Below are 23,327 nucleotides of genomic sequence, written 5' to 3'. Positions count from 1 at the left end.
TATATATATATTGATGGAGGCCTCCCGTTCACCTATTCCCTTATCTAAACTAAACCATTGGATTGTATCCCCTTTAACGATTTAGATGAGGTTGAAAATTTGATGGGTTTTCATATTTAATAGCTTCCAAAAAAAGTAAAGGAAAAAAGAGCTACTAAATTTAATGACTTAGGCTGGTGGAGTAAAGAATTTTAAGATTGAAAATTACCTCTCTCTCTCTCACTCTCTCTCTCTCTCTCTCTCATCTTATTTTGCCACCCCCCATGACTTCTTCAATCGTGCATCATGTTGATCATTCATCCATGTATCCATGTTTATCATCTGTTCATGCGTTGCATATGTATTATGCATCATTGTACAGATCTGAACCAGAGGTAGAGAAAAAGGGCAACTTTTTTTTATAAAAAGTGAAAAAATGTGATACGATAGACATGAATGTCATGCATCCTTATCCATTGTCCATTCATTTTATGCATTTCATGCCCAAATATGGACGAGAGATGATTTGTTTGGTTTTTGGAGCACCTACTCGCTTATCTAAACCGTTGGATCGTTTGTAATCCAATGGATTAGATGAGGTTGAAATTGGGATAACTTTTGATAACTAATGGCTTTGATAAAGGTTGACGAGAGAGGGGGAAGGCTGTTTGCAAATTCCAAAGATGAAATAAGTGGCATGAAATGCATGATCAATGCGGATGATGAATAAGGATGCATGTCGTGCATCTATGTAAGGGTTGCAAACGGGTCGGATCCAGTGAGATGGTTTTGAAAATTTTGGCTGTCCCAAATCTGAACCAATTGACGTGGGAAGCAGATCAGGTGATGCTGAAAATGAGCGTTTTTGCTCATGCTGACATCGTGGCCATCCGATTTGCATTTTAAAAAGCTCAAAAGTCAGCAAAACCACGTGGCATTCATCCAAAATGCAAACAGACGGCCACGATGTCCGCATGAGCAAAAACGCTCATTTTCAGCATGCTTCCGTTGACGTGGGCAATCTGAACGGCAACGCTTCGTCCGAACGGGGTTCCTCGTCTCGGTCGTTGGCAAGGAAGAGGAAAGAGTTAGCTTGCTCTACACGCTTCCTCCGACCGATGGAGTCCGTACAGAGACGCGGCGTCGCTCGTCGACAAGCTTGCTTGTTCTTTAATTCAATAGCCCGATATCTCTCTTGGAAGCGAAACTTTTTTATTCTTTCTGGTTTGCGTCTTTCTTTCGGAAATTCACGCATGGTTCTTTGGTTCTTGAATGCTACAGAATGGGGAGCTTTGTAATACTTTCCTTCGCCCCTAAGGCTTCTTCTTCTGTTTTTCTGAGGACTGAAGGTTTAATGAAAATTGGGAGATGTCACGGTTTTGGAAGGAAAAGGTGCGTGATTTTCGGTTTCTTTTGATGTTTGTCATAAGTGGGATAAAATTGCATTGTCCAGTACCGTTCAATTTCCCATGTTATCTGCTCGGCAGAGAAGTTGCTTCATCCGAACGTTTTCTAAGTTTTAGATGTCTCAGCATCTAGGAATTCAGCTTGATGGACGATTGGAGATTAGGTTTAAATTAATGATGTATTGTTGTGTTTTCTTTGCGGTCTTTTTTTTTGTTTTTGTCTTCTCTTCTCTTCTCATTCTTTTGGCGTGTTTGCGTTCGAGGAATTTAGTGGAATTGGAAAACCTTCCACCAAAGAATTTGATTGCAATTCCACTGAATTCCTTGAATCCATGCACTTGGGCGTGTTTAGATTCGTGAATTAGGTGGAACTTGGATCCAATTCAGTCAGTTTTTTGTCTGTCTGTTTGTTTCTGATGGAAACGTAATTGGATTCCAATTCCCCTCAAGTCTGCGAATTCGAGCACGATTAAGAAGTGTTGGAGGGTTGTACAATCATTATCTTTACTATTTTGATATTGGTTCTGTTTGTTTGGCACCCGTAATAAATCAGTCGAGTCTTCTACGTTGATCTCTGCCCATTTCTGGGTCTTTTGATGCACCATTCGATTTGGTTTTAGGATAATCGAGTTATTTCTCCCAGAAAGAAGCCCGAGTGATCCTACTGATTCAACTCGTAGGTTATCTATGAATTGAGGTATTGAACTTCTCGTTGTCCCAGCAGGACCAAGTTGGTTCAGTCTTAAGAGGGGTTGATGCAAGATTTAGGAAATCACAGAATCAGGTTAAATCTTTCTCAGACGGCACTAATTTAGCGGAACTGGCTGGTTTGGTCAGGTCTATTCTGACCTTGCCAGGACAGAGATCCGATCAAGTCTGGCCTGGGTTGCACATTGACATGTTAAATCAGGAATTCAGTAATTCCTCGCAGCAAATCTGGCCTTTGAGCAATTAGTTTTTGAATGAGAACTGCACCACCATTACCATACAGTGGTCCGGAAAGAGTACGAGCCCTGGTTGCTCTGGCTAGAGATTCAGCTGGGCTCCATTTGCAGATATAGGACAATGACCCCAGTACATTTTTTTTTACGAATATTTTATTCATGCCTTCTGCCAACCAAGTTTCAGTGTACTCATTACATTTAAGCCATGTTTGGAAGTGGTAAAAAATTTCATAGAAAAACAAACTAAACATACCATGTGAAAAGCATTGGAAATGCAACTATGAAAATTTTCACCATCATTTCTGCATCTTTTTGGGCAAAGGTGTTTTTTTCATATGTACGGCTGGTGAAATTGTACAAAAATATGAACTATGAAAATGTTTGTTTGGTTTGGAATAGCATAGGAGGATTCTATTATTGGCATTTTGTAGTTTGTATAAAAATTACCCACTTCAAAACATGGCTTTATTAGTGGGTTGAGATCACTTCTATGCATAACCAGGTTATAGCATAAAGCATCGTTTAACCTGCAATGACCTGTAATGCAGAGAAGAAGTTATAAAAAAGAATTGGAAATATCTCCAACTGTCTAAGCTGAGTTGATGAGAATTGTTTATGCATATTCTATCCCATAAATTGTCACTTCTTGGAACCTCCTATCCTCCCCTAGTCAACCTTTTCCTTTAGTAATACTAAATTAAGAATTCTTGGATGCTTAGGGAATGTTATTATGTTTTCTCTTTGAATTTTATTTTTAACATCCTGATGGATGATTGTGCAATCCTTGCTTCATTACCTGTGGTTTATGGTTTAGGATTGACAGAGATGAACAATTTGTGCATTTTTTGTCAATAAACCATGGAGGAGTTAGGTACATAAAAGTATTGCTAAGAACCTTGTCATGTTTATGGTTTAGGATTGTCAGGGGTGAGCAATTTGTGTGCATCTCCCTAACCAAGTTTTAGTGCTTCAGCTTCTTGAATCTGTCTTTGCATCATTTTTTGAAGTTTGGATGCCTGTTATACCATTTCATTGGAAGAGATGATGGATTTTCTTTTATTAGTGTATGTCATATGTCCTCAATGTTGCTTCATTTATAATATAAATCCAACTTGTTAGTCAGCAAAACATCCCTTGCTAAAATTCAAGTTGAGTTTTGAGGACCCTGAATGCTATAAAAATTAATGTAGATCATTATAATTTTCATTTCAAATGCTTAAATGCTTCCTTTAGTCAATATTCATATTATTAATCAGCTGAATTCAACACAACAAATTGACAAACTATTGTTTCACTTTTGGCAGATGATTTAGCTTGTGTATATACCTATGCATATTTTGACTGAGAAAACACAATTTGATTAATATATGAGATAACAAAATTCTTTTCTGGTTCTAAAGTGGACGTATTAGCAGCTGGAAGGGCAGATCTGAATTTGTTGAGTGCATTCAGGGTAGAAGGGTAAGCAATTACACACATTCACTTGAAATCATTGTTGGGACTTGAAAGACTTGCTTAAGTGCATTTATCCTTGCAAATCTCTGGTAAAATCACTTTGATTTCTTCACAACCATAAATCCAGGCTTGATGGCTGGATCATTAGTTGGTGGAGCAGCACTAGGTGCTGTGTTTGGAGAGTTTAAAACTGTTTTGAAAGCATGCAAGTTAATTAAAGATTTCCGAAAACAAGCTGCTAAGCTCGAAGATACGGCAAAAACTTTAGAAGATTCTGTTGAAAAGGTCAAACAATTGGATGAGGAATTAGCATGTAGCATAAAGAATTATAGTTTAGTTAATGATAACTTGGAAGCGGTTGAAAGGCTACGTAAGCTATTGTTAAATGGCAAGAAGCTCGTTGAAAAATGTACCAAAGTGTCAAAATGGAATGCCTTGATGAAGCTCCATTATTCCTACCAATTAAGTAAGTTGGATGGAGATTTGGTAAGGTTTACCCAGGTTGATATGCAGACTGAGATATGGGTTAATCTCATAAAGATTTTGACACTACTGCTGAAAGGAAAAAGTTATGATGATTCTATTTGTGTTCCGCCAAGACTTCGAGACCGAACTTTTGGTCTGGACCAACCACTGCGAGCGGTAAAGCAGAAGTTATTTCAACCGGATGGTTCTGTTTCTGTGATTGGAATCTACGGTTTTGGAGGATGTGGAAAGAGTACTTTAGTAGCAAAGCTTTGTGAAGATGAGCAAATTAAAGGTACAATTCCATTTACCTCTGATTCTCATAGTTTATATATGTTACATTGTTAATCCATTCTTCATATTGTGCCAATTGAGTTGTCTGCCAATGTATGTTACGTTATTAATTAAAAGCAACCATGTGTTTTAAAAAAATACCAGGAATTTTAAGGGTATTTTGAAATTACAGAGGTACTGTCATTTTTTGAAAAATATATTTGACTTTTTGTTTTCTGTTATATCTGTGTGTGTGTCTTGTATGGAAGTTTGTCTAGTTATTATTAATGTTGGCAGCATTCAATTGGTTGAAAAGTCAGTCAGTCATGGTTTGCTATAGGCCCAGTGGAGTCAAGTATAGACCACTTGGCAGACTTCGTTCCACTTCCAGCAGTTAGATGTGAATTGCTGCCTTCAGTGAGGCATCAACTTTCAGTATACAGTTGATCTTTGTTTTTATTCCTCACCTCTATGGTAATGGGAGGACCCAGTCTCCCACACAGCCTAACATAGTGACATAGTGATGGCAGACTCTTGGCATGCCCATAAAGTACTGGCTCACTGACTTGTGATCTCAAGGGGCAGATAGTTTCCCTGATTCTTCTGGTGGGATTGTTATGGAATTCATTCCATGAGATCCACAAGCCCATTCCCTATCACCAAAATACTAATATAAGCAATGATACTTTGGAAAAGTGCATAATCATTTTTTTGGATAAACAGGTCATTTTACTTTTATATTTCAAAATACTAAAATAAATTTTGTTACTTGGTGTTTAGGTCATTTTAATCAATTGAATGTTGCTAATGTTAAATTTGTTAATATAACTAGCTTAAACTTGGATTAATTATACACACGTGAAAAACTCTCTAAAAAGAGATTTTGTGTATAAACACAATGCTCAAAACACGAAGTGTGCACAAAGGCACAAAGGAGAACTCTCACAAGTGCACAAAGGCATGGATACAAATGCACGAGAGCATAAAAAATATCAAGTTCAATATATTGGGTCCCAAGAGGGGCTTTACAAAAGCATAGAGAAACCTAAAGGGAATCACCCTATTTATAAGAGAATGGAGCAAGGGGGAGGCTCCAATACACATGTTGGAGCCCCTCCAACGGTTAGAATTCTAACCGTTGGAGGGGGCTCCAACATGTGCATTGAGAGCCCCCCCCCCCCCCATATGTCACATCAAACCAAAAATAAAAAATAAAAAACACAAAAGAGAAAAAATACAATAAAAGAAAAAGGAAAAATGTACAATCATATTGTCAAGTGAGAATATGCATAAAAGCTATGAAATTACATAAATACCCTTATCGAGTTATATATATATATATATATATATATACTCAAACTTAGGGTGTTACAACCGAAAGTTTGCCAAGAAGGAAGTTAAATCTTGGAGAGTACAACGCCTTGGTGAAGAAGTCTGCCAGTTGATATTCCGATATAACGTAAGGAAGGTCAATGGTTCTTCTTAAATATTCTTCACGAACATATTGGTAGTCCATCTTGATATGCTTCGTGCGCTCATGAAATGTGTGATTTTTGGCAATGTAGATTGCAATTTTATTAGCACAACATAATTTTGTGGGCTCTAGAACTTAAATATTCATATCTTCCAACAAGTTGTGAATCCAAACAATCTCCATGGTAGTAGATGTCATGGCTCTATACTCAGCTTCGGTGGATGAAAGCGATACTTTTTGTTGCTTCTTGTATCTCCAAGAAATTAATGATTCCCCTAAAAAATACAAAAACCAGTGGTGGAGTGATGGTTATTTGGATCACCTCCCCAATCAGAGTTAGTCTAAGCAATTAAATTCAATTTAAAAGAAGAAGATAGAAATACCTCCTTGTTTACTGTACTCTTTATGTATCCGATGATGCAGAAAATGACGCTCATATGAACTGTAGTAGGTGCATGTTGAAACTGACTAGCAACATGCACTACATGAGAAATATCAGGCCTTATAATGTTGAGATACGTTAATGATCCAACCAGTTGTTGATAAAGTGTGAGATCTTTTAGGAGAATCCCATTATCAATCTTCATCTCTGAACCTACTATTTCAGGAGTTTCACAGACTTTGTCATCTGTGATTCTTGATATGTCAATAATCTCACAAGCAGGTTTAGTTTGAGACAAAAAATAGCTTATGTGAGAATAGGCAACCTCAATTCTCCAAAAAATATGTCAGAAATCCTAAGTCTGACATTTCAAATTTTGAGGTCAAGATAGATTTAATGTTCTTGATTCCTTTGACATCATCACCTGTTATTAACATATCATCAACATATAATAGTAATATAACAAACTCTGCATCAGATTTCTTAACAAACAATGCAGTGTCAATATAGCATGAAGTGAAATCATTTTCAGTCATTACATTGTTAAACCTATCATGCCAAGCCTTGGGAGCTTGTTTAAAGCCATAAAGAGCCTTATGAAGATGAAGGACTTTATTTTTAAGAATTTTCATACCAGGTGGAGCATACATGTAGACTTCTTCATTAATATCACCATTTAGAAAGACATTTTTGACATCCATTTGATAAATATCTCATTTTCTAATGGAAGCAATGGTGATGAGACATCTGACAGTAACCATACGAGCTACTGGAGCAAATGTCTCTTCATAGTCAATCTTGTATTCTTGACTATATACCCTTTAGCAACAAGACAAGTTTTATATCTCTCAAGAGATCCATCACTCTTGGTTTTGACTTTGAATACCCATCGACATCATATAGTTTTCTTTCCACTGAGAAGCGTTTGAAATTCTCAAGTGTTGGCTTTCCTAAGCGCTTTGAGTTCACTTTTTATGGCTTCTCTCCATTCAACATATCGTTTGGCATCTTCAGAAAATTTTGGTTCAAAATATGAGTGAATGACACTTAAGCAAGCCCGATATTTAGGAGAGTAAGAATCAAAAGATATAAATCTAGAGGGAGTTATTCTAGTTCTTTCGGTTCTTCTAAGGTTTGAATCATGTGGGGAGATAGATTCACTAGGTTCACTATATTGTTTAATAGCACTTCTAAAGGTGTGTCTATCTCTATGAGTATAGGTGATAGGATCTCTAGTTATATTTTCTTCTTGAGAGGTAGAAGGGTTAGAGTTATTGTTGATTTCAACCACTTCATTGTCATTGTTATATGTTGATTCATCATCACTAGAGAAATCATCATCTTTAGATAATAGATAAAAAATAAATGAATAATCGACATTTTCTAGGTGAGATTCATTCTTTTCAAAACCACTATCATTTTTCAAAAATGTTACATTCCTTGAAACATATAACTTATCATTTTTAGTATCATAACATCGAAACAGATGCAGAGCAGGATCGGGCCGGACCCCTACAGCGTGACCCAAACCGGTGCCAATGGGATGGACGCTCAGACCCAGATGATGGGTCCGACCACGAGCAAAGGTCTGAAGTATGCACACGCACGTCAACAGTGTTCCAGCTCGTCAACACGTCAGCAGCATCGAGGTTGTCTCGGGTCCAAGGACTTGACCCGAGATCCAGAACCGTTAGCAACCTATTAATACCCTGTTTAGGGTTGCACGAAAGGAGAAGAAGAGAACATATTGAGAGCATTTTTTTGCAGCAGTCGTTCCCTTTTACCGTCTTTGCTTACTGGAATAGTTTTTCTCAGCGTTTTCTTCCTGTCACGTTCAGCCTACAACAACCTTTTGGATATCTGCATTTATGTTATTTGTTTGTTTGCCAATCGTTACAGCAGTTTTCATTTTCTTTATGATTGGTTTTGTTTGTTTCTTCCTTCCAGCCATAAGTTTCATTGTTGCATGTTATTTGTCTTCTTTCATTATAATCCTTCCCAATATTATAATAAGGTGTTGATCGGATCAGTTGATTCGATTCTTTGTCTTCTATATTTTCCTTTGAGTTACTGTTGTTGCACGATTTTGCACTAGGAAAGCAGCCCCAATGTTAGCCCACAGCTGAACAACGTCCTTTCCCTCGTTGCAACTACGATCTTCACGTCGGCATTCTTTACGTGAAGGGCTTTTGGCTTTCTCACTGCATCAGAAACCCTTTTTGGGTTTCGGAGTAGCCAAAAAAAGCACAAAGAATGGCTTTTAGTGAGAGTTTATCATTCTTATCTATAAGGACAAAGCACTTACAACAAAAAAACTCTCAATCTATTATAATCGGGTTCTTTTTTATATAAATTTTTGAAAGGAGAGATTTTATCTAAATTGTTGGATGAAAGACGATTAATAAGATAAATTGAAGCAAGAGCCGCTTTGGCCCAAAAAAAATTGGAATACTTTGGGAAATAAGGAGGGTTCTAGTGGTTTCAATGATATGCCTATGCTTCCTTTCGGCTAACCCATTTTGTTGTGGGGTTTCAGGACACGATATTTGATGGACAATACTATAGTCATCAAGATATTTTTTAAAATCATTGAAAAGATATTCGCCTCCGGAATCGGTCCTAAATATTTTCAAATTACTATTAAATTGATTCTTAATTATCATATGATATGTTTTAAAACATAAAAACACTTCATGCTTATGTTTAAGAAAATATATCCAATAATATCGAGAATAATCATTCACAAAAATCACATAATAGGCAAAACCTCCCTTGGATATGACGGGTGTCTGTCCTCAAACATCCGAATGAACAATTTCAAAAGGTTTTGTGGTAAACATAGATCTTTGTTCAAAATGCATACTTCTCATTTTTCCAAGAATACAATCATTACAGAGAAAGTACTTTTACAAAGATTTTTAATAAAATGCAAATAGGATAATTTGGTGTTGTTGGGATGACCAAGTCTTTTGTGTCAAACATTTATGTCTTTATGTTGGGTCACATTACAAAAAGGGGTTTTAGGGATTTGAAGGGAATCCACATAGTACAAGTCTCCCTTCCTAGAGCCTTCCCCAATCAACTTTCCGGACCGGTGATTCTGTATTAAACATTTATTAGATAAAAATTAAATGTCACATCCAAGGTCCGAAAGTTGAGAAACAGAAAGTAAGTTCAGATTCAATTTAGGTATAAATCTAATTTTGAGAATAAAGAAATTTTGAGTTTCAAAGTTTTCAATCCCTTTAATTTCAAGAGAAGTGTCATCCGCGGTTGAAACAAAATATGGTGACAAACTTTTAGAATATTCGGAAAGAGAAGAAATGTTTGGAGACGTAAAATGAAGCACCCGAGTCTAGAAGCCAAGAAGTTTTACCTAGAGGGGAAGGAGTAGATACGACGGCACCGAAAATGGCTCCCTTAAGAAGTGGTTGAAGAGCTTCCATAATTTGATTTAGAGAGGGAGCTCTATTTGTGGAAGATGTACCTTCTTCTTTTTTGTGGTTGAGATGTGGTTGCCATAGCCAATAATTTCTTTCATTTGGGACAAACTGGTCTGATGTATCCTGATTTCTTGCAAAAGTGACACACGATTTTGCTATAGTCCCTTCTTCCGCCTTGTCCTCCATTGGATCCTTGATTTTGATTTTTAAAATGAGGAAGCTTATATGTCCTCAAGTTGTTCCCGGGCCTAAAAACGACATTCACCCCATCACATTCGTCTTGATTTGTGGGCATTGCAAGAACACTTGGACTTTGTTTGTTAATGCTCATACGAGTTTCCTCTCCACTTAACTTTGTAATGACATCTTTTAGAGATGGAGAGGTAAAGGAGGATAGAAGAGAAGATCGAATTTGCTCGAACTCGGGCCTTAGCCCATTCAAAAACTAAAAAAATCGATCTTCTTCTAATTGCTTATGACGAAGTTCTATGGCCTCTACACTCCACTTTGGTTCGAGCATAACAAGCTCATCCCAAATGGAAGAGAGTTCGGCAAAATACCCCCTTATAGTGATTTCTCCTTGGAGGAGAGTTAACGCATCTTTTGGAGATAATACTTATGGGACAAGTCCCTAGAGGTGTACATCTTTTCAAGATACTCCCATGCTTGAGATGGCTTTTTGAACTTTATGATATTGGCATTGATTCTTGTCTCAACGGAAGAGAAAATACATCTTTTCAAGTTATTCATTTCTCACTCATGTTTTTTGCTATATTCTTCAAAAGCCTTGGTTCGTTCATCTCTCTCAAGAATTTGTATTTTCCCTCTTTCAACCATCTGATTCCGGAATCGAGCCTTGAACATAACCCCAAAGCCCTTTTCCTTTAATGTGAGCTTCCATATTTCCAGCCCACGCGTGATAATTGGAGTCATTTAGCTTCAAAGCAAGAGAAAAATGAGTCTTTTTCACCCATTAGAGAGGAAAGATGAAAGAAGAAATGCGTACCATAGCAAGACTTATAAGTCTTACTTGTTGAAAAACCCTTCTAAAATATTGAATGAAGAGAAGTCTTCACGCCAATTTTGAAAATATTGAAGGCACTCAATATTTATGAAGAACCGCACCACTTTCTTTCTCCAAGTAACCTTGCTCTGATACCATGTGAAAAACTCTTTAAAAAGAGATTTTGTGTATAAACACAATGCTCAAAACAAGAAGTGTGTACAACGGCACAAAGAAGAACTCTCACAAGTGCACAAAGGCTCGGATACAAATGCACAAGAGCATAAAAAATATCAACTTCAATATATTGGGTCACAAGAGGGGCTTTACAAAAGCATAGAGAAACCTAAAGGGGATCACCCCTATTTATAAGAGAATGGAGCAATGGGGGGGGGGGGCTCTCAATACACATGTTGGAGCCCCCTCCAACGGTTAGAATTCTAACCGTTGGAGGGGGCTCCAACATGTGTATTGAGAGCCCCCCCATGTCACATCAAACCAAAAAGAAAAAAGACAAAAGAGAAAAAATACAATAAAAGAAAAAAGGGAAAATGTACAATCATATTCTCAAGTGAGAATATGCGTAAAAGTTGTGAAATTACATAAATACCCTTATCGGGTTTGAGATATATATTTATATATATGTATACTTAGATAGATACATATACATATACATATATAGATCTATATATGTAAATGTATCTTTCTATATATATATAAGAGAGACTACATTTTAACAACACACACATGAGTACATGCATGCAGGCACGTCTTATATCCTAAATTGTCCTAAACAGCTTCAAAGGGACAATTTTCAGTGGTTGCTTAATCTGAACTCATAAAGGTATTTTCTATTGCTTAGTAGAAAACATGTATCGGACTAAGCATTTTTTGTGTTTAGATGTGTATTTGGAGTGATTAAAAGTCGATGGCTCATATTGCACGAAAATCTGGTGAAATAGAAGTCAAGGTTTTTCATCAAATCGATTGAATCCAAAGCATAGTTTTTAGTGAATAAGCTATGATGAATGCATCTACAAGTTAGAATTAAGCAAAAAACACGTGCAACTATGTTTTAAGAAGCACTTGGGACGGTTTTGAACATAAACTATTTAGGAGCTACTCTCTCTCTCTCTCTCTCTCTCTCTCTCTCTCTATATATATATATATATATATATGAGAAATGAAAATAAGAGAACTAGAGTGTGAACTGAGATTTTCATGACCTTTTTTGTTTTCTTTCTTAACTTTGACCATATGAATATGTTCTAAATGCTTGGTTTTAAAGGGACCGGCTATTGAATCATCTAATTGTGATGCATGTGTGGGATTTTTTAATACTTGAAAATCGATGACTCAGAATTTTTGTAAATATTCATGCATCCAATTTTTTTTTTGTCAAAAAAAGTGTTGAAGAAGTTTGATGACTTGCTGCCTGAGGCAACAAGGCAACAAACCAATGCTCCATCAATCCCACATTCCTCCCTTTGATCTTCACGTACAAGCTTCCACCAAGAGTACTGATGGCCCTGATACCATGAAACGAAGCAACACATGCACAAATACAATACCACAAACGGCTACAAAGGTGCACAAATACAAACACAAGGGTCACTTATGGACCAAATAAAATAAGCCACTTATGGGCAAGAACACCTCACACACAAAAAACCCACAAGATCACTTAAAATAAATATAAATTGTATTGAATATGCTTCAAAAAGCATTACAAACAAAGTAGGGCAAGCAGCCCTATATATGCACGAGGCACATTGGGGAGCTCCCAATATAGAGCTGTTGGGGAGTCCCAACAGCTCTATGGTCATATTAACCATAAAGCCCTTAGACAAAACAAGAAATACAAAATCTCAAAACTGTCCCTACTGGACATTGATTATTACATGAATAAAAAGACCAAAATACCCCTTGTTATAATCCAGATGTACAACTATATATATGTATATATAATTTAACAGATTCCTAGCAAATGGATCATCTTGAACGCATCTGTAGGGTTGGATTTGCAAAAGAAAGTATCAGAAATGCCTAGTCTACTCTCACGCTCTAGTTCTCATAACCCTTGTGGGTAAGGAGCCCCCTAGTGTAATATTTTTACTTTTTTCAGTTTTTTTGCACATCTAACCCTCCAGATGTGATCTACATATTAAGTTTAGTAGAAACTGACCTTTGGATCATTTTATTCTAACGTATGTGTCAAATTTTATGAGGGTTGAAGAATCTACAACAACAACAACAACAACTACGCCTTCATCCCAAAACAATTGGGGTCAGCGATATGAACCAAAAAAGAAATTCATTTTGGGTCTTCCACATGAATCCTTTTCCTCCAATCATTTCTATCCAACGCCATGTCCTCGGTGAGGTTCAAAGCATTCATATCCTTTCCTATCATCTCCATCCAAGTCTTCCTAGGCCTACCCCGACCTCTTTTAACTAATATATTTTCCCATTTCTCCAACCTTCTAACTGGAGCATCATTAGGCCTTCGCCGAATATGTCCAAACCACCGTAAACGATTCTCTCGCATCTTATTTTCAATGGGTGCAACACCTACCTTCTTACGTATCTCTTCGTTCCGAATCTTATCTTTTATTGTATTTCCACACATCCATCTAAGCATCCGCATCTCAGCTACACTCATTTTTTGAATATGATGTCTCTTGGCAGCCCAACATTCCGTACCATATAGTAAAGCGGGTCTAATAGTCGTCCTATAAAACTTTTCCTTCAACCGCAATGGCATTCTACGATCGCACAGCACTCCAGTAGCACTTTTCCATTTCATCCACCCAACCTTTATCCTATGATTTACATCTCCATCAATTTCTCCATACTTTTGAATGATGGATCCCAAATATTTGAAATAATCACTCACCGGTATATCTTGCTCACCAAGCTTCACTACACTCCCATCACTACTTCGTTGCTTACTAAACCGACATTTCATATATTCAGTCTTACTCTTACTCAACTTAAAACCTTTAGCTTCCAATGTCTGTCTCCATAATTCTAACTTAGCATTAACCCCAGCTCTAGACTCATCAATCAAAACAATATCATCAGCAAACAACATACACCACGGTACATTTTCTTGAATTGATCTCGTAAGCTCATCCATCACTATCGCAAATAGGAAAGGGCTTAAAGCAGATCCTTGATGTAACCCAACCGTTATCGGAAAATTGGTTGTCACCCCTCCACAAGTGCGGACATTGGTTACTACTCCTTCATACATATCTTTAATTATACTAATGTACTTGAGAGAAACACCTTTCTTCATCATTGTCCACCAGAGAACGTCCCTAGGTACTCTATCGTATGCCTTCTCTAAATCAATAAAAACCATATGCAAATCTTTGTTCCTCTCCCTATATCTTTCAATAAGTTGTCTAAGAAGATGTATAGCTTCCATAGTTGATCTTCCAGGCATAAAACCAAATTGATTCTCCGATATCATGACAACCTTCCTCAACCTAGACTCAATCACCCTCTCCCAAAGTTTCATAGTATGACTCATGAGTTTTATACCACGATAGTTTGTGCAATCTTGTATATCACCCTTATTCTTATATAAAGGCACCAAAGTACTCTTCCTCCACTCATTAGGCATCTTATTTGTTCGCCAAATCAAGTTAAAAAGATTTGTCAACCATTCTAAACCTTTCTCTCCCAAGCATTTCCAAGCCTCGATAGGTATACCATCTGGGCCAACTGCCCTTCTTGATTTCATTTTCTTCAAAGCCTCTGCAATTTCTTTCTTTTGAATCTTGCGCATGAAGTCACGATTTATCTCATGAAAAGGAATGGAGAAGTCTCCAAGATCTTGAGCATGACTATCATTAAATAGCTTATCAAAATAATTTTTCCATCTCTCCTTAATCTCCTCATCTTTGACTAAAACCCTTTGCGTTTCATCTTTGATACATCTAACCATACCCAAATCCTTCGATTTCCTATCTCTCATCTTTGCAAGCCTATAAATATCCTTCTCGCCTTCTTTGGTATCCAACTCGTCATAAACCTCCTTATATACCTTAGCCCTCGCGTTTCGAACAACTTTTTTAGCTTCCTTCTTTGCTATCATATACTTCTCCAAATTCTCATTATCACGACTCTTACTTAGATTTCTATAACACTCTCTTTTAACCTTAATAGCTAATTTGACATCCTCGTTCCACCATGATGTATCCTTACCTAGTGGTGCACCGCCTTTAGACTCACCCAATACCTCCTTAGCTACTTTTCTCATACCACCCGCTATCTTATTCCACATTGATTCTGAATCCTCCTCGAGACACCAATCAACTTCCTTAACTACCTGCTCTACAAACATTCCTTGTTTAGCTCCTTTCAGTGCCCACCACTTAATTCTAGGATCTATCCTATGCCTATCCCTTTTGCGGCATTGTCTAATTCTAAGATCTAAAATTAAGACTCTATGTTGTGTAGCTACACTTTCTCCTGGTATAACCTTACAATCGATGCAACAACCCCTATCTCTCTTTCTAAGTAGGAAAAAATCTATCTGACTCGTATTAACCCCACTTTTAAATGTTACTAGGTGAGACTCCCTCTTCCTAAACCAAGTGTTTGCTAAGATCATATCATAGGACAAACAAAAATCTAAAATCCTTTCTCCACTTTCATTTCTTTCTCCTATACCATAGCCTCCATGGATATTCTCAAATCCATCCCTACTAATGCCTACATGTCCATTAAGGTCACCGCCGATGAAAAGCTTTTCTCCATAAGATGTCTCTTGTACTACTCCATCTAAATCTTCCCAAAATTGATGCTTAATGGAATCATCTAAACCTACTTGAGGTGCATAAACACTAATAATATTAATAATATCCGTACCTAATACTAATTTAATAAGTAAAATTCTATCACCCTTCCTACGGACCTCAACTACATTATCTATAAACTGACGACTCATAACAATCCCTACTCCATTCCTATTCCTATTTATTCCTGTATACCAAATCTTATATCCCCAAGGTTCTATCACTTTAGCTTTCTCACCTACCCATTTGGTCTCTTGAAGACATAAAATATCAATCTTTCTCCTACACATAACATCTACTAACTCTACCAACTTACCAGTTAAAGACCCTATGTTCCAAGTGGCTAACCTAATTTTATGGTCTTGGACTAACTTCTTTACCCCCACCCGTCCAACAAAGTGAGGGAACCCTTGCCTATTTGACACCACACCCGGGCGCCGGTGTGACGCGTCGCTTCTGGGCGACGACCTAGCAACCCTTGCACATTTATCACTGCCTCCGGGCCTAGAGAGTACAACGCGTCGCTCAGTAGGGAACGCCCCAACGAAATTCTCATATTGGTTCATTTTCATAGGATATGACAGTTTTTATGCTGGCTGTCACAGGCCTACCGCAACCCTCCTCCTTTATCCGGGCTTGGGACCGGCAGTGTATAACTACACAGGCGGAGTTAGGGTTGAAGAATCTACAACGCAACAAAATTTCAAACCTCAAAAAACATATTTTTACGTCCAGCAACCATGATCCAAATGTCGTTTTATACTATTTTGACTATGTTGAACACATCCATGAGGTCAGATTTGGTCAAAACAACATCTCCTTGTGAGTTCCAACTAGGGGTTCCTTACCCATGAGGGTTGCAAATATATATATATATATATATATATATATATATATATATATATATATATAACAAGTTCATCTTCAAATTTGAAAATAACTTGGTGATTTGATACATTAATTATCACTACTATGGGAATTTTCTTAATTATATAAAATATAACTGACATTTATTAGTTGTATTTACTAAAATATATATATATATTTTTTTTCAAATTACTATAATGCTAATGTAAGTTATTTTTTAAATTATTAGGCAGCATAAAGTTGTGATTAATATGCAAATACTAAGAACATGTTAGGTCTTGTGAAAACACATGCTCAATGAATCATGATTACGCAGCAGCATCAGTTCTCATAACCCTTGTGGGTAAGGAGCCCCCTAGTGTAATATTTTTACTTTTTTCAGTTTTTTTGCACATCTAACCCTCCAGATGTGATCTACATATTAAGTTTAGTAGAAACTGACCTTTGGATCATTTTATTCTAACGTATGTGTCAAATTTTATGAGGGTTGAAGAATCTACAACGCAACAAAATTTCAAACCTCAAAAAACATATTTTTACGTCCAGCAACCATGATCCAAATGTCGTTTTCTACTATTTTGACTATGTTGAACACATCCATGAGGTCAGATTTGGTCAAAACAACCTCTCCTTATGAGTTCCAACTAGGGGTTCCTTACCCATGAGGGTTGCAAAAATATATATATATATATATATATATATATAGATATATAACAAGTTCATCACAAATTTTCATCTTCAAATTTGAAAATAACTTGGTGATTTGATACATTAATTATCACTACTATGGGAATTTTCTTAATTATATAAAATATAACTGACATTTATTAGTTGTATTTACTAAAATATATATATATATATATATATATATATTTCAAATTACTATAATGCTAATGTAAGTTACTTTTTAAATTATTAGGCAGCATAAAGTTGTGATTAATATGCAAATACTAAGAACATGTTAGGTCTTGTGAAAACACATGCTCAATGAATCATGATTACACAGCAGCATCAAATCTTGTGCATTTTTAATTATAGATTTTGTAGATATTGAAAAAAATGTAAAACATATTTACGCTTTGCAATTGCATGTTTCGAGATACATTTCTTACTAAACTAGCTATGTATATCATATCTATAAAACTTGATTCACAAAGCATTTAAAAAATATTTGAAAACCAGTAGGATCTATTACATGGTAATAGTAATGACAACATGAGCAAACATCATCTTATTAAAAGAGGTAGCCGAGGAAATATCATGTCTTGGGCAAAAACCTAGCTGGATTGGGTTATATTTGGGCCAGCCCAGTGGGTTGATGACCAACACGATAACTTGCTAAAAAAGAACAAAGTGTATATTTCATGTTTTAAATTGATTCTGAGTTGGGTTTTGGCCTACCCCGGCATGATTGTCCTACTTAGTTGAGTGTGCCTCAGATAAAACAGTGTTTTATAAGGTTATTGTAAAACATGAACAGAATATGTGATACCTGCCTTATTTGGCATTGAAAGTACCTAGTGGTCCTACTGCAGGACAGATGTCATTTCTGTGTTGATGCTCTCCATAACACATTTTACCTGATCTGCTCTCAACTAAGATCCAACCTGGCTTATAATTTCATGATTTCATTGTAAATTTAGTGTTTGATCAATTTATCCTTACCAAAAACTGCAGTAAATTATCTTATTTGAAATATTTTGTTATCGGAATGCTGACGGCTTTCTTTGTCTTGCATTTTGCAGCTAATTTTCACAATATCGTCTTCTTGACTGTTTCGGAGGTGCCCGATATGAAAGAAATGGTTCGGAGGCTATGGACGAAGTTGGTGAATGAAAATGGTGTGCCTAACTTTGTAACCGAGGACGATGCAGTTAACCAGCTACGAAACACTCTAACAGATAGAAAACCAGAGGAGAAACCCATTCTGTTAGTTCTGGATGATGTTTGGTCTGAACCCGTTCTTGACAAACTTGTGATCAGGAGAGCTGGCTTTACAACTCTGGTTACATCCAGAAAGAAGTTGAGGCAATTCGAATGGAGTTGCCAAGTGAAAGCACTTGAGAAGAAGGACGCCAAGGAGATCTTCCGTTACTATGCCCTTTCCCGTGGTAAAGAAGAAGACTTGGATGATGAGCTGGTGGATAAGGTACTTTTTGCATCTATTTTAGCACTATAGGAAAAACTTGAGCCCATCGTTCACACCTGTACTGCATGTTTCTTAAAGGCATAAAGCACTAGCGAAACTGCTAAACAGCCCCTCCTGAAATTTAGGTGTCCAAATCAATTGTTAAAGCACTAGCTAAACAGACCCTCCTGAAATTTAGGTGCCAAATCAAACATGGAGTTTGGTTTGGGCTTCAAGGAAAAATAAAATAAAATTTTGGAAATGAACATGGTGTAATCAGAACTCCAGATAGTTTTTCGCATTTCCTGAAAATAGATGTATGATTTGTTACAAGAAAAAACAAGAGAGACTCATTATTACCTAAAATAATCATCTAACGCCCAATTCAAAAGTGGTGACTAGTAAAATCCCACTAACATAATACTGAAGTTGGAAAGCAGTTCCGTGAAAGTGGCATCAAAATCTGATGTTTTTTTAATAGGTTGCAATTAGGCTGCAATCAAAATACAAAAATAATTTGGTCTTTGCATATTCTAATGCTATGGCTGCATGCAGCCACGAGCTCCCATATTTGTCCACACTTTCACATTAATGATGTGTTTGCAGATAGTGATAGGCTGTAGAGGCCACCCTCTAACACTGCAAGTGATAGGAGCCTCACTGAAGAATGAGAGTGGGAGGAAGTGGAAAGACACTGCAGAGGCCTTTTCCAAAGGAAGCTCGATCTTTGAATATCATGAGGAGATCCTCGAGTGCTTGAATACCAGCTTAAATACAGAAATGAATGATACGGAGCTCGAGTGCTTCATGGACTTGGGTTGCTTTCCAGAAGATGCAAGCATCCCTGGTTCTACTTTGATAGACATGTGGGTTGGGATCCGAGGCCTAACCGAACATGAGGCTTATCTAGTCCTTGATAAGTTCTCCAAAAGGCAACTGATTGATCTTTCCGAGAGAACAAGGTATGTATTTATGGATGGTGACTATAGCTGAGACTTGCTATTAGTGAAATTCCATTCACTTGATCTCTGATATGTGTGGTTGTGGTTTTCTACTTTTAGGTCATGTTTGCAAAGCGAGAAGGTGATTTATTTTCATATGAAATTTAAATCTTCCTCATGAAAACCAAACAGGATGGTCATGTTCGCAAAATGGGAAAGTGGTTTATTTTTTGTATGAAATTTAAATTTTCCTCACAAAAAGCAAATAGAGAATGGTCATGTTCACAAGGCGGTAAAGTAATTTATTTACATATGAAAATTAAATCGTGCTCATGGAAACCAAATAGCGGATCTATTTCCCTAGTCAATAGGAGAAAAGATGCTGGTCAAAGTGATTTTCATGGATTTGAAGCCACAACTTCCCCGACTTCAATGCCCAAGAAACCCCCACCCTCTCTCTCTCTCTTTCACACACACATTTTCACTTCAATTAAAATGGTTGGATCTAGATCTAGATATATTAAATTTAACTTAATCAAGTCATACTAGCTAGATTCAGAATTTGGGTTCAGTTTTGGATCAGTCTCATGTATCTAAATGTGGAAAATGATGCATGTCTATTTTAGCTTTGGATATAAACCGAAATTTAATTTGTAGGGAAAAGTTTTGGAACCAGTTGAATTTAATATTCCACTGCATAAAACAAACACTACAAAATAAACCATATCATGATTCATAATGTAAAACAAACGCAGGAGACCAATTGGCAGGATTTATGTAGATGATTTATTTTCTTATGGGATTTCACTTGTTCATGTGAAAATCAATGCTTGCTTTTGAACTGCTCTAAGGAAGGAAGCTTCGGAACCTGATGGAAGCTTAAGCGGCCTCCTTGTGAAGCAACACGACCTCCTGAGGGACTTGGCCAACTACCATATCAGAAAAGCAACCTGTGAAAACCAGAATGTGAGGCTCGTCGTGGACCAAGGAGAAGATGGCCGCCCTAATTGGGGATGCGAGGACCAAGCCAACGAACCTCGGATTGTTTTCATAAACACTGGTGAACATGTCAAACCTACACAAAACAAGTTTTAGATGAAACCTTTTTTTTTGTTCCTTTGTGTGTTTAGCATAGGGAGAGTTTGATTTGGTTTGTGTGCAGACAAGATGGAACACAATGACTGGCCCAGCTCGTCGCCATTCCTTGGTGCTCAAGCCCTCGTATTGAACTTCTCTTCTGAGTCGTATTGCTTGCCACCCTTCTTGAAGAGCATGGAAAGTCTCAAGGTTTTGATCATCGCAAATCACAGCTCAGTTAACACAAAACTAAGTGAGCTTCTCCCGTTAGGACCTCTGAAGGAACTCACAACAGTCAGGCTTGAGAAAATCTCCATCCCTGCAACTGTGGATGCCTCTCTGGTGCCACTACCGGGACTGAAGAAGCTGTCAATATACAGTTGCATGTTTGACCAAGAAGAAGATTACAACAGTCCGGCATTCGATGCTTCAGCCATCTTTCCCGAGCTCATGGAGTTGGAAGCAAACTACTGCCAAGGAATATTGCAAAAGCTACTTCCAGGGATCTGCAAGATTATCAAACTAAAGAAACTGAGCATAACAAAGTGCCCTGGTTTGCAGGAGCTGCCTGAAGGAATCGGTGGGTTGAGCAAATTAGAGCTCTTGAGATTGCATGGCTGTTCAGATCTTGGTGGGCTGCCGGACTCACTGTGCAAACTTAAGCATCTCAGATATCTGGACATATCCGACTGTGGAAAGATCGAGATGCTCCCTGAAAGAATTGGTGCGCTATCCCAGCTAAAGAGGATCGACGTGAGGGGGTGTTTATCATTGAACAAACTTCCTGGATCAGCAGGGATGATGACGGGCCGTACAACAATCGTCTATGACGACGATACTGCTCCTCTGTGGGAGATCTCCGGGCTAAAAGTCGTTAAGCGTAAAGAGGAAGTGAACTTGAACTTTCTTCGGACGATGCGAACTTGAGGTATTTCATTGACCTTTTTTAAGTTTGACTAGTGGATGCATCGACCCACAGTTAGGGATGGCAGTGGACCAGGGGGAAACGGTGCCCACCCCACCTCGCCCTGTTTGGACCGGGGATGGAGGACATGAAACAGGGAATGGATTTGGGATGAAGGTTAAAATCAAAACCCCTGCGGAGTTGGAGGTGGGGATGGACTTAATCTTTGTGAAGGAAATTACTATTATACCCTTATACATATTATAAAATCATATATATATAGAGAGAGAGAGAGAGAAAAAAATGGTAGTTGCTCACATATTAGGTGCTAAATGGGTTTCTCTTTCCTTCCAGTGTTTTTTTTGCAGTTCCGACCCGATAAATGTGTTGGGCATGGTTGATTTACGAGGAATCCACACCTAGCTCATGTGTTTTTGATGAAAAAAATGATATTTGGAGCCTCGAAATTTTACAAAGATTTTGGACTCTTGATTTTTTGAACCTTATAAAAACCCACCCATGTATCGAATAGAACACTTCAAAAGCTGATCCCTATAAAATCAAGTACAATGGTCAGAATTTATAAATAAAATGAAAAAAGACTGAAAACCGCATTTAGTATGCTCATTTAGCACCTAATGTGTGAACAACTACCAATCACTCATATATATATATATATATATATATATATATATATATATATATATATATATATATATATATATATATATATATAACCTTAAAATAAAACCCTCTCTTATTCTCCTTCTTCCTCTAACGAGAGCTCCCGTTTCTTTCCGGTCCTTTCCTTCCTCTAATGGATGAGGCAGCCGCAGCGGAAGGATCGGCAGAGCCCACCTCATTTGTATCGGGGATGGAGGACATGAAACTAATAATGAACCGGGGATGGAGGTTAAAATCAAAACCCGTGCAGGGATGAAGGCGGAGATAGAGGGCAAAATTTTTAAATGGGGCGGGGGTGGAGACCTTGTCCCTGGCCTCTACCCCGGTTCACTGCCATCCCTACTTACATTAGGCTTGAAGTTTTCATCGTGTCTTATTCTAACATTGGGCTATGAGCTGCTTGTGATGGTGTGTTTTTTTATAGGCAATCTAGGGTTAGGCTGACACCCACCAGTTATACAGCCATATCAATGGGATTTGAACTTGCAACATTCCAACACAGCCCAGTTGGTGTTACCAAGCATTGGACCATGAGCTGCTTGTGATGGTGTTACCAAGCTAAGCACCAACTGCTGGTGTTTGGCTCACTAAAGAGGAAGTGAACTTGGACTTTTTGTGCGATTTTCGTAAAAATAAAAAATAAAATAACTATTTACTGGTTATGTGGTTTGGAAAGGGAAGTCGTGTAATTGATTGTTGCTATTTATGTGTAAAAAACGTATAGTATTTATTTAAATCAGTCCATATCAAAATCTGGTCATCTTTCTCGCCCCAAGCTCGAGCACACGTTCAGCCTAAACCAGGCCAAGCTCGCTCAGCTCATTTTACCATATTTCTGATCAAGTGGGTATTTAGAAATATTGGTCAGCATTTACTTTTGAAAAATTGAAATGAATAGTTTATGCTCATTGCTAGATTAACGATTGGGTTCTATCTTCTGTTTCATGAATTAGAAGCATAATACCAACTGGAGCTCTGCGTGGATGATAAGAGCTGTCAGTGCACATCTTTTTTTTTTTTGAAAGGCAAGCTGGGTTAGGCCGACCCCTACTAGTTATGCGGCTATACCATTGGGTTTTGAACCTGCAACGTCA

At 37.5% G+C, this 23,327-nt stretch overlaps 1 protein-coding gene across 2 annotated transcripts; it reads left to right on the top strand.

Annotated features, from left to right (window-relative positions):
• The first annotated feature begins 1,026 nt into the window (after positions 1–1,026).
• Positions 1,027–22,985, top strand: LOC149835074 (putative disease resistance protein At5g66900). 2 transcript variants are annotated; one of them, XM_090011682.1, is made up of 8 exons: positions 1,232–1,371; positions 3,634–3,790; positions 3,912–4,544; positions 18,245–18,648; positions 19,234–19,589; positions 20,420–20,628; positions 20,731–21,573; positions 22,658–22,985. In XM_090011682.1, exons 3-7 carry the CDS (start codon positions 3,917–3,919, stop codon positions 21,570–21,572), a joined length of 2,439 nt encoding a protein of 812 aa, XP_089867808.1. In that variant the 5' UTR covers positions 1,232–1,371; positions 3,634–3,790; positions 3,912–3,916; the 3' UTR covers position 21,573; positions 22,658–22,985. The 2 variants fall into 2 exon arrangements, with proteins under 2 accessions (XP_089867807.1, XP_089867808.1); XM_090011681.1 differs by having other exon boundaries at positions 1,027–1,371; positions 3,634–4,544.
• The last annotated feature ends 342 nt before the right edge of the window (positions 22,986–23,327 follow it).

The sequence above is a fragment of the Nuphar pumila genome, chromosome 6 (genome assembly GCF_984573655.1).
Source record: "Nuphar pumila chromosome 6, dmNupPumi1.hap1.1, whole genome shotgun sequence".
Classification (NCBI taxonomy): domain Eukaryota; kingdom Viridiplantae; phylum Streptophyta; class Magnoliopsida; order Nymphaeales; family Nymphaeaceae; genus Nuphar; species Nuphar pumila.
The sequence above is the reverse complement of the archived record's forward strand: the minus strand, read 5'-3'. Positions and strand labels throughout refer to the sequence as shown.

Bases quoted from the DNA above. Each gene is read 5' to 3' on its own strand.
- LOC149835074 (XM_090011681.1), top strand. From the start codon at position 3,917: ATGGCTGGATCATTAGTTGGTGGAGCAGCACTAGGTGCTGTGTTTGGA. The intron at 4,545-18,244 runs GTACAATTCCAT...TGCATTTTGCAG, and splicing joins TGAAGATGAGCAAATTAAAG to CTAATTTTCACAATATCGTC. The intron at 20,629-20,730 runs GTGAACATGTCA...GTTTGTGTGCAG, and splicing joins GATTGTTTTCATAAACACTG to ACAAGATGGAACACAATGAC.